Source organism: Erythrolamprus reginae, chromosome Z (assembly GCF_031021105.1).
Source record: "Erythrolamprus reginae isolate rEryReg1 chromosome Z, rEryReg1.hap1, whole genome shotgun sequence".
NCBI classification, from domain to species: domain Eukaryota; kingdom Metazoa; phylum Chordata; class Lepidosauria; order Squamata; family Dipsadidae; genus Erythrolamprus; species Erythrolamprus reginae.
In genome coordinates this window covers 62321714-62333849 of record NC_091963.1, presented here as the reverse complement: position 1 = coordinate 62333849, position 12136 = coordinate 62321714, and the positions used below count along the sequence as shown (strand labels likewise).

The following is a 12136-nucleotide window of genomic DNA, read 5'->3' as shown; positions in this document are numbered from 1 at the left end:
GCATTCACTATTTGCTTTTACATTGATTCCTATGGGGAAAATTGCTTCTTCTTACAAACTTTTCTACTTACGAATCTGGTCATGGAACGAATTAAGTTCATAAGTAGAGGTACCACTCTACTTACAAATCCTCTACAGGAGAGCAATTATTTTTTATAATATTATAAGAAGTGATAGGTGATAAGAATGATTTTTTTAAAGGCATTGACTAATTCCTTAGCTTTATGGAATGAGCTACAAGGTCTGATACATATATGTATAAACATATATATGACATGCACTTTTCAGAAAAAGGCTTAACTGTTATTAACAAAGGGTTTGAATTTTCACATTAAAAAATGCTGCATATCTGGGATCACAGTCTTGGCTGTTAACAACTTATTCATTGTTGCAGAGCACAAACTAATCAGGAATAGAATCATGCCACAAAGCAAGGTTGCTAATATACGTATATAACTTTGGAAAAGAAAGCTAAAAATGTAGCTTTTAACAAACACGTTTTCGAAACCATATAATGTATAACACCTATTGAATTGTAGATAATTTTTAACCAACTTAATTTCACCTATCTCAAAATCTGCTCAAAGACCAATGATAATATTTCCATTTAATATTTTTAAATATTTTTTTCTTATTTACCTGTAATCAGGGCCCATGCCACTATATACCAAACCTATGTGTTTAGTAATAGGTTCCACTTTGTGTACACTCCGTTCATCATACAGTATAGATTTTTGCTTTTTCTCCGTTGCTAATACCACACCATTTGCAGCTACATAAAAAAAGAATGCACTAAATTAGTACTATTAGAAAATCTTCCTGCTTCCCTTGCAAAATTTCAAATATTCAGTACATAAATCAATAAACCAATCAATATTTTTGTATCATACTCTAGATATTTTATCAGATATTTTCTATAATCATTCAACTGCCATTTCAATAGATAATATCAAAAGAAAAAATATTGCAATCATTATAAATTCTATTTCATCCTTTTTCTTCTCCCAAACTACAGTATATGATCCTTTAATAAGGCTTAGTGCAAAATGACTCATCAGATTTTCATGCATTTTGTAGTTGCTTCTCTGTATTTACTATTCCTTCTTTAATTATATTTCATCCGATGCCTAAACACTATATTTTCCCTTGTTTTGGATTATACATCTATTTATTTATTTTGTAAATAAAATATTTAATAAAAACAAATTTAATTTATCTTAAGTAACTTTCCAACTGAAATAAGGAACATAAATATTTAAATAAATCAGAGAATATTTAATTTTCTTAGAAATGTTTATATAAATAGAAAACAAAAATTCTGCTAAATAGCCTTTCCGACTTGTTTTAAATACATACAGTGGTACCTCTACTTAAGAACGCCTCTACTTAAGAATTTTCTAGATAAGAACCGGGTGTTCAAGATTTTTTTGCCAACTACATTTTCTACTGAAGAACCAAAGCCTGGAAAAATTTCGCAGGAAATTTGAGAGCGGCACAAAGGCCTGGCCAGTTTCCTGCCATTCCCCCTTTAATTCCGGCCATCTTGGGCTTTTCTGGGCTGCCAGAGGAGCCTTTTGGTGGCACTTAAGGAGGCTTTGGCAGCCCAGAGCGAACGGAGCGTTTTCCTTTCTCTGGGCATTTGGAGGGAATAAACCACTTTGCTGTGGTGACTCCCTTGTGCTGCCTCCCGTACACCCGGCGCGAGGTTGCCTCCCAGAGCGTCTGGGCGCGGAAAGGCAAAAGGGGGCGCTTTGCCCTGGCAAAATCAACTCGGCTTCAGCCAAACTGAGGAGTCACCACAGTGAAGGAAAGGCGCTGGCTACAAAGTGAACAAGAGAGAGGAGAGGGGAGTCCTTCAGCATGGGAAGGAAGAGGCAGCAGGTAGCAGCCAGTGAAAGAAGTGGGAGGTTCCCTGCTCTCACCCACCTGGGTTTCTCTCTGGCGCAGTGTATGGGAGGCAGCCTCACGCCGGGTGTATGGGAGTCACATGCTCCTCCGCGCCGCCGCAGAGCCCCTCTTTCTTTCTTTTTTTAAGCCTTAAGTTTTGGATTTAAGCCTTAAGATTTGGTTTCTCCCTTGTGGAGTTCCTCAGAGGTCGGTTCTCTCCCCCCTGCTATTTAATATCTACATGAAACTGTTGGGTGAGATCATCCAAGGACATGGGGTGAGGTGTCATCAGTACGCTGATGACACCCAGTTGTACATCTCCACCCCGTGCCCACTCGGCGAAGCAGTGGAAGTGATGTGCCGATGCCTGCAGACTGGCTGTTAGGGTCTGGATGGATGCCAACAGGCTCAGACTCAACCCTGACAAGACGGAGTGGCTGTGGGTTTTACCTCCCAAGGACAATCCCATCTGTCCGTCCATAACCCCAGGGGGGGGGAGATTACTGACCCCCTCAGAGATGGTCCACAACTTGTGTGTCCTCCTTGATCCACAGCTGACTTTAGAACAGCATCTGTCAGCTGTGGTGAGGGGGGCATTTGCCCAGGTTCACCTGGTGCGGCCCTATTTGGACAGGGAGTCTTTGCTCAGTCACTCATGCCCTTAGCATCTTGAGGTTCAACTACTGCAATGCTCTCTATATGGGGCTACCTTTGAAGAATGTTCAGAAACTTCATATCATGCAGAATTCAGCCGTGCGAGCGGTCATGGGTCTATCCAGATATTCCCATGTCTCTCCATCACTCCGCGGACTGCACTGGTTGCCGATTGGTTTCCGGACACAATTCAAAGTGTTGGTGATGACCTATAAAGCCCTACATGGCATTAGACCAGATTACTTATGGGACCGCCTTCTGCCACATAAATCCCTGCGGTCAGTTAGGTCCCACAGAGTTGGCCTTCTCCAACCAAACAATGTCGTTTGGCGGGGCTTAGAGGAAGAGCCTTCTCTGTGGGGGCATCGACCTTCTGGAATTAGCTCCCCCTAGAGATTCATACTGCCCCCACCCTTCCCACCTTCTGCAAGAGCCTCAAGACCCATCTATGTCACCAGGCCCGGGGCAATTAGACCTTGCCCCTCTGACCAATAAATATAATGTATGGTGTGATTGGACTGTATGATTGTGTATTACATTAGGGGGTTTAGTTGTTTTTTATATTATTAGATTCTTAAGTAGAGGTACCACTGTATTTTAAAATATGTAAAACACTGAAAATCCCCTTTATGTATGCTGCTCAAAAATATAAAGGGAACACTTAAACAACAGAATATAACTCCAAGTAAATCAAACTTCTGTGAAATCAAACTGTCCACTTAGGAAGTAACACTAATTGGCAATCAATTTCATTTTGTTGTCAGCACATTAAACTTTGTACAGAACAAAGTATTCAATGAGAATATTTCATTCATTGAGATCTAGGATGTGTTATTTGAGTGTTCCCTTTATTTTTTTGAGCAGTGTATATGCAATAATACAGACATAATTCCCCTTTAAAACATATGTGCTATTCTCTCATAAAAGAGTAATTTATATTAGAAACTTGAATAGTATGCAGGAATCATCAAAATTTTACTAGTGCTTGATTGGGCCAAATATTTATTTTAGCAATCTTTTTTTACAGGGCCAAGCAAAAGCTTTTTTTAGGCAAACAAACTTTTTATCATTTTTTTCTTACTTCATATCTCAACTAAAGGCATGGGAATATTTATGCTAAAATAATTGGTAAACATTAATTAAGCAAACATCTTTAATACCTTTAATTCCAACTGATGGTGCTCCTGCTGCAACAGCTGCCAAAGCATATTCAATTTGAACAAGCTTTCCAGAGGGACTGAAAATATATAATTCATGCATGAGACATTGTGGAGAAAATATTTTTTAACATGAAAGACAATTTGCTTTAAACAAAAGCATACTGAGCATCTTGCATAGTACATTAGAATATGCAGCAGAAGTTAAAACGTACCTTCCTCAAAATACTTGTCTAGAGCTAAAATGTTAGACAATTTTACTCTGGAATAAATTCACCCAAAATAATATTCAGGAAAGGTCATAGACATCTCTAATTCCCAGGTGGAAGCTTTAAATAAAAGATGTCATTTCATTTAAAAAAAAAACTTCTGCAGTATTCTTTACAAAGTTTTATGCAACCAACAGCTTTAAAAACCTACATATGTTAAAAGATTTTTAACAAATAGATTTCGGGTATAGTTGCCAAGAACAAATCTAGGAGGCACCATGTTATTGGTGGTTCTCCACCTACCACTCTGGTCGATCTCAGCTGCTATTAGTAGGAGGACAGAGATCGACCCCTAGACTCCTCCTCTGTGGGGTGCCTCAGGGCTTGGTCCTCTCCCCCCTATTTAATATCTACATGAAACCACTGGGCAAGGTCATTCGATGATTCTGGGTGTGGTATCAGCAATATGCGGATGATACCCAGTTATATATCTCCACCCCGCATCAATTCAGCAAAGCAGTGGATGTGCCGTGCCTTGAGGCTGGGAAGATCTGGATGGGAATCAACAGGCTCAAACTTAACACAGACAAGCCCGAGTGGCTGTGGATATTGCCTCCTAAAGAGTATGTCAATTGTCCATTCTTAGCTCTTGAGGAGGGAGAAATTTCCCCCCTCAGAACGGGTTCGAAATTTAGGTGTCCTCCTATACTAAATCAACATTTGACAGCTGTAACTAGAGGGACCTTTGCACAAGTTCATTTGGTGCACCAATTTCAACCCTACTGGGATTGAGAGGCACTCCTTACAGTCAATCATGCCCTTGTCACCTCACGATTAGATTATTGCAACACGCTCTATGTGTGGCTATCTTCGCAGAATGTTCGGAGACCACAACTGGTCCAGAATGTAGCTGCGCGGGCTGTTGTGGGTGAACCTAGGTACATCCAGATTACACCAATCCTCCACAAGCTGCACTGGCCCCTTACTGTTCTCCGGGTACAATTCAAGGTGTTGGTCATTACATTTAAAGTCCGACATAACCTTAGGGCCAGGTTATCTTCGAGACTACCTTCTGCCAGACAACTCCCAGTTGACCGATGAGATCCCAGAGAGTTGGTCTCCTCTAAGTCCTGTCAGTTAAACAATGTTGGCTGGCGGGCCCGTGGGGGAAGGCTTTCTCTGTGGCTTCCCTGGTTTTCTGGAACCAGTTATCTCTGGAGGTCAGGATTGCCCCCACTCTATTGGCCTTCCGAGAAGCAGTTAAGACATGGCTTTTCCGGCAGGCCTGGGGCCATTGATCTCTCAGATTTAATCAGCAAGGTCCAGCCATGGAATGATATGAATGGATTTTAAACTGTTTTAATGTTTAAGATTTTTTAATATTTTATTTTGTTGTTAAGCCCCCCCTCCCCGAGTCCTTTGGGAGTTGTGTGGCATATAAATGTAATAAAATAAATGTAATAAAATAAATAAATTAAAATAAAACATATTTAATCTTGTATATCAACTTTTTAATTTAAATTTAATTTGAAGAATTAACCCTGAATAGTATTGTTTTTTTTAAAAAAAAGGGCTGAGAGGCATAATCTTCAACAAGTTTCATATATATTTAAAAGTATAGAATTCTTTTTTACATCATAGGCTACCATAGAAAAAACATTTATTTATTATTTAGATTTCTATGCCAACCTTCTCCGTAGACTCAGGGCGGCTCACAACAGAGATAAATACAAAAATAGAACATATAAGAAATCTAAGCTTATTCATTGTGTGTTAACACTCAACAGCCCCAGGCCTACCGGCAAATATGAATTTTTAAGGCTTAGTGAAAGGCCAAGAGAGTTGGGGCGGTATGAATCTCTGGAGGGAGTTGATTTCAAACGGCCAGGGCTGACACAGAGAAGACTCTTTCCCTAGGCCCCGCCTGACAGCATTGCCTGGCTGATGGGACCTGGAGAAGGCCAACACTGTGGGACATGACCAGCCGCTGGGATACATGAGTCGATCCCATAAGTAATCTGGTCCTAAACCAGGATTATGAGTGCAGTTTGTTTCTCGGAATCTCAACAAAAGAATGTTAGTTTCCTGGATCTCAAAAATAACCATCACACAAAATTACCCAAGTCAGGAGAGAAGTAGCAGCAGAGGACCAGAGAGAACCAAGCATGATTATGGTCGTTGATCTCCTCTGAACAGTCAAATGCCTCCAAGCCTGCTGAATCAGATCTTGGAGAGAAACTGAGAGGAGGGGTGTCCTTGGTATTATTTGAGCTTGGTTATTTTCTTGCAGATATATTGAGAAATTAAATGGCATACAAAACAGAATTATAATACCATCCAGTCTTTATTATATGAAACTGAAAGGTGTAGTCTAACCCAGGCTTATTGTCACAAAATAGTGACAAGTTATTCTGACTTTAGTGAAGTCATGTTTCACAATTTTTGTACTGTATCAATAATGTAGCATTATAGCAATGCACTAATGAACCATGCAATCCTTTTTAGTGCCAATCACAACTTATTTATATCCTGAAAATATCATGACTATCCTGAAAATATCGTGACTGGGCAAAATGATATCACGGGGAAAACCTTTTCAACCAAGGTATCTCAAATTACTTTTAAGTTTTACTTTTGAGTTTACTTAGATAATGCATCCAAAATCTGGGACCCATGATCTTGCTAGAATTGAAATTTGGCAATTTTCATAAAACAATTTATGATATAAAAATTATCATAAAGCATTTTATGAAATAATACAAAACATAATAAAACACTTCTAATGATCAGCTGCTGATAGCTGACTGTGGTATATACAGTAGTTCAACCTGGGCTTCATTCAAGGCAAATACCTTTCCGAATATCTCCCTGAACTTTAAAAAAAACTTTTCCTGTATATTAGAAACTGTGGTATTATTGAAGGCATTGACGAATCTGGTAAAAATTATCTCAGAAACAATGACACAAAGGGTCATACCGAATTGCACTGGCACCCTTCTGTCTCGAAAGACCAAAGTATCCATTACTCTGGATTCTCCAGAGCATGAAGCCTGGGTAGGTTATACATACCGTATATAATAATAATAATAATAATAATAATAATAATAATAATAATAATAATAATAATAATAATAATAATATATTAGACAACATGCCGCCCCTCTCCTCAGACTATTTACAATAAACGGGCAAAGAACTATATCGTAATTAAATTGGCTTTTACACAGTCATTTTATAATACCGATTGTACATCTTGGGAAGCAAAAAGCGACAGTACAGTTTATCATAGTCCAGTTATATTTTCCCTGTTAAAGTAGCAGCACTTCTTAATTTGATGTATTACCAAGCACCAATATCAATCTGCCAAAGTCAAATTCGATCTTGCATAACGGAGAAAAAAAGATCATTCTAAAGACTGATGAACTCTATTCCAAAGCCCCATAACTAAAGTCAAATCCCCCCTCTTTTGTTTCTAACGTAGTCCATTATCGTACCTGCCTATCACTTCTTCCTACAACGAGCAACAAACAGCAGCAACAGTGACTCCACAAAATCACTTCCCGTTCTATTATTCCGGAAAGAGCAATCAAATCAAGCAAATAGATTGTCTGACTCCTGATATAACCCATTCAGGGAGTGCAGACCGATCAAATTATTCGCCTCAAAGTTTCTCCTTCAAGAATAGAATCTACCTGAAAGTGGTGAGAGAAAAACTGTATCCACGTTCCGCCATTTTACCTCGCGCCACCGATTCTCACAGCCGATTCTGGCTAACTGCGGCTGCGTGCGGTGGGAGCTTTAAGCGGGCACAGAAAAAGAAACCTTTCTGGCACGTGATTTCCGCAGTTTTATGACAAATGAAATTCGCCTGATAATTCCCGAAAGCAGCACGTGGTCCTGAATTTCTAGGATTGCCGTTAATTTGAGTCTGCAAGTACGGCCTACAGGTGTTCTCAGGGTCAGCCTCTGGTACAGTTTGAAAGTCAAAACTCAGCACAATAAGAAAGGTAGTTCACCAAAGACATGTGACAGTGGCCTGACAGATGCGGGTACTTTGACTCGATTTCCCAGGGTTCCATGCGGATTTCGTAAAAAACCTGTGGGCGGAGCCGCGAGAGGTGCCGGGAAAGTAAGGAACATGGCTGCCGTGCTGGTGATTTCATCCCCTTTTCCCAAATTCCGTTGTTTTCTCCGAAGCTGTTGGGGGAAACTTGGAGGCCATGTAAGGCCATGGGGTAAGATTTCTAATGTGCTGTTCATCGCCATAGTCCTCAAGAGCTCAGTGAAAAATTTCCACCGTCATCTTCAAACTACTCGTTGGAGATGCTTGCGTCGCTCAATCCAAGGAGGGAATTAAAGGGACTTTCTTATGAATTCAATGCGAATTTGCCAATCGAGTCTATTTCGGCTTTGGTGATTGGTTTCCTTTCGTCTGTTTGTTTCTTTGCCTGTTGCTTTCTCTGTTCTTTTCTAAAACGAAAGCATAGTAGGGAGATTTATTTTTTATTTTTTGCTTTTTGTTTGTTTTTATCTGTTTTTATAATTTTGAAAGAGAAACGGATTGTTAGTTAAATGGAGCATAGCATTAAAGCTGAAAGTACAGCACTCTTACTTTAGATTCCAAAACTGTTTACATCCCTGATACATTTATTTATTTATTTATTTAGTCCAATACACAATGAAGGTTATAGAAGATACACTCGAGGTAAAATATATCAAAGAAAGAATAGAAGAGAAAATATAGAAAAAATATATCAATGAGAGAATAGAAGAAAAGGTATAGGATAGAAGAGAACTACGCATACAAATCAAATAAATAAATAAATAAATAAATATAGGAGATATAGGACAGGGGACAGAAGGCACACTAGTGCACTTATGCACGCTCATTGCTCATTTTGTTTTACTTGTGGAAACAAAATATTAGAGAAACAACAAAATGTTATGAGAATCAGTTTGCTTGAGAAAAGGCTGCACCCTGGAAATTGTGAGTTAGTCCCACCTTAAGGCAAGAAGCCAGCAGAGTGACTTGGGCAAGACCTCCCAGCACTAAGAAACAGGCAAAGACAAGCAGCTTCTGAATTTTTGATAAGAAAACCTCAAGGAATGGTCCACACAGTCGCCACGAGTCAAAAACTGACTTGAAGACACGTACAAAAAGATGAGGAATAAGAGATAATTTCTCATTTTAAAAAACAATTGAATGACACAAGACACACACATAAACAGAGACTTTAGAATTCTTTATAGAATATAATCTTTATTGGCCAAATGCAATTGGACACACAAAGAACTTGTCCTTGGTGCATATGCTAATACATTTGTCAGGAATCAAGGTACAACACATAATGATAATCATACTAGGGTACAAATAATACATACTGGGGAACAATATATATATTGACCCTGTGCATTCCATTGCATACATATTTATTCAGAAGTAAGTTGATTTGTTTTCAGGACTACCTTATTACTTTTAAGTATTTAAAATTACTGTCATAGTCAATAAACCTTATGATAATACAGTATAGTGGTTTTTAATTGTTCAATAAATATGTTCCCTGAGGATGGGCTACAGCACCAATCTAGCTTGGATGTTGAAGAATGTTGTACCTTCAGATGTGTTGGTTTAAAATCTAAGTTTTTAGTCAGTTCAGAATGAACTCCATTAAAAAAGAGGTCACTATTATATATAGCATTTGAACTATTTTAAATAGATAAGATATGACACTATTTGAATTGATACCTTTTCTTTAAGCTCCTGTTTTAGCAATACAAACTCCAGGTTCTTTACTTAATCCTGTGGAAGAGAAAACTGAATATTTTGAAAACCCCAGCTTTTTAGACAGCATCCTTTGGATGCCAGCTCCAAAATCAAGGCGGACAATTGAAGTTAATCGCACCAGACGAAGGAGTTCTAACCATCTTATAAAAATAAAGGTAATGAATTAAATTTCCCTGTGCAGAAAATTGGACTTTGTTTCCCTTACATTGCTTTTATATGTTTCATTCTTCTCTATCAATAGAAGGCAAGTTCAGAAATACAAATGAACATTTGTTTCATAGTGGGTTTGCTGTGAATATCAATCTATGCAGTGTATGGACTGCAAATGTGGAACCAAAATTGTGGTTTTGTTTTTATTTTATTTACCTTAATTTATAACACCATAGAAAACAAATTGTTCCAGCTAGACAACTCTCCATCTAACCACCAAGGCAACTATTTTCTGCCTTGCTTCAGGCTGTTGTTTTTTTTTAAATAGGAACATGACATTCCTGACAAATGAGTCACTTTACATCCACCCTTTAATTTCTGACCTTGGAAAGTTTAAAAATTGAGGTAGAATAAATTGCCTTTCAGGGGCATCATGCTGCATTTCACATTCTATCCCAAAAGTGGAAAAACAGGCTAAAATAAATTTACAACTGATTCTTGACCAAACACCCTCCCTGCAACTCTGTAAGTAACACATCAAGGGTCTGAGATCCAGATTCAGTCCTTCAAATATTACCTGTCTCTACTAAATATTAAAATATTAACTTGGGGATATACTTTGGTTTCTACTTAGCATTGAGGAAATATTTTTGCTTTGTTGGTTTTATTATTTTGATATGTTGTTTAATCCTATTTTGTACTCTATTATTATGTTCATAAAAAAAGTTCAGAATTTTCATAAATAATTAAGTCTTCTCTCACCACTGCATTTTAAGACTCTTTTTTTTTCTTTTAGAAAAATATAGATATTTGTCCTGAATGTGGCAACCTGAAAGAGAAGCATGTTCTTTGTAGCTATTGTTATGAAAAAGTTAAACAGGAAACCTATGCCATAAAAAATCAAATCAAATTATTGGAAAATGGACCACATAAGGCTCCTACTGTAGAAAGTATTGTGCTCTATACAGGAGAAAAACCCAGGAATGAAGATGAAGGAAAGCGAATTATTGAAAGAAACAGGAAGCGTCCATCTTGGTTCATACTGGACTAAACAGACATCACAATAGAATAATTCCCTCATACAAATCCTATTTTGGATAATATATATCCAGAAGACTACACTGTACTTTATACTGTAGTTGTTTAAGTGTACTGTACTATTTGCAGCACTCTGTGTATGTGTGCATTGTATTTTTTAAAGATTCTGGGTTTGGTTTTGTCTTTTAACATTCTCCCAGAATTTAATTCTACATTTGGAATTTATATGGATCAGGGAATTGGCTGTTAGCTAGTGATAACATAACCTTATAGCAACCTAAATAACTTATCATTTGCAGAAGTGGAGTGTAACTGCATACAAAGATGTGTTCTATGTTATTTCAACATGAATTTGCAATTAAAGCATATTCAATTTTGAGTCCTCTATTGTTTTGTAGGGAATTCTCCCCATTTTCTAAACACACATACATACATACACACATACCATTCATAAATTGTATATGCCCGGGGGAGATGTCTCAGTTCCCCCATGCCTGACGACACAGGTGGGTTTTAAGGAGTTTACGGAAGGCAGGAAGAGTAGGGGCAGTTCTAATCTCCGGGGGGAGTTGGTTCCAGAGAGCCGGTGCCGCCACAGAGAAGGCTCTTCCCCTGGGACCCGCCAACCGACATTGTTTAGTTGACGGGACCCGGAGAAGGCCCACTCTGTGGGACCTAATCGGTCGCTGGGATTCGTGCGGCAGGAGGCGGTCTCAGAGATATTCTGGTCCAATGCCATGAAGGGCTTTAAAGGTCATAACCAACACTTTGAATTGTGACCGGAAATTGATCGGCAACCAATGCAGACTGCGGAGTGATGGTGAAACATGGGCATACCTGGGTAAGCCCATGACTGCTCTCGCAGCTGCATTTTGCACGATCTGAAGTTTCCGAACACTTTTCAAAGGTAGCCCCATGTAGAGAGCATTACAGTAGTTGAACCTCGAGGTGATGAGAGCATGAGTGACTGTGAACAATGAGTCCCGGTCCAGATAGGGCCGCAACTGGTGCACCAGGCGAACCTGGGCAAACGCCCCCCTCGCCATAGCTGAGAGATGGTTTTCTAATGTGAGCTGTGGATCGAGGAGGATGCCCAAGTTGCGGACCCTCTCTGAGGGTGTCAATAATTCCCCCCCCCCCCCAGGGTAATGGACGGACAGGTGGGATTGTCCTTGGGAGGCAAAACCCACAGCCACTCCGTCTTATCCGGGTTGAGTTTGAGTCTGTTGACACCCATCCAGGCCCCAACAGCCTCC

General features: G+C 39.0%; 2 protein-coding genes across 2 annotated transcripts in view; one reads left to right on the top strand and one right to left on the bottom strand.

Annotated features, from left to right (window-relative positions):
* Positions 1-7934, bottom strand: part of PSMA2 (proteasome 20S subunit alpha 2) — a 29237-nt gene extending 21303 nt beyond the window's left edge. Inside the window, exons 1-3 of the mRNA XM_070729926.1 lie at positions 7600-7934; positions 3702-3778; positions 640-772 (exon numbers count right to left, since the gene is read on the bottom strand). Coding sequence (XP_070586027.1) covers positions 640-772; positions 3702-3778; positions 7600-7640 — 251 coding nt within the window. The 5' untranslated portion in view covers positions 7641-7934. The remainder of the gene's footprint in view (positions 1-639; positions 773-3701; positions 3779-7599) is intronic.
* MRPL32 (mitochondrial ribosomal protein L32) lies at positions 7874-11259 on the top strand. Its single transcript, XM_070729927.1, has 3 exons — positions 7874-8142; positions 9666-9847; positions 10639-11259. Exons 1-3 carry the CDS (start codon positions 8046-8048, stop codon positions 10891-10893), a joined length of 534 nt encoding a protein of 177 aa, XP_070586028.1. The 5' UTR covers positions 7874-8045; the 3' UTR covers positions 10894-11259.
* The last annotated feature ends 877 nt before the right edge of the window (positions 11260-12136 follow it).

Coding starts and splice junctions, on each gene's coding strand:
- MRPL32 (XM_070729927.1), top strand. CDS start 8,046: ATGGCTGCCGTGCTGGTGATTTCATCCCCTTTTCCCAAATTCCGTTGT. Junction 8,143..9,665: donor AGGCCATGTAAGGCCATGGG/GTAAGATTTCTA, acceptor CTTTTCTTTAAG/CTCCTGTTTTAGCAATACAA. Junction 9,848..10,638: donor ACCATCTTATAAAAATAAAG/GTAATGAATTAA, acceptor TTTTTCTTTTAG/AAAAATATAGATATTTGTCC.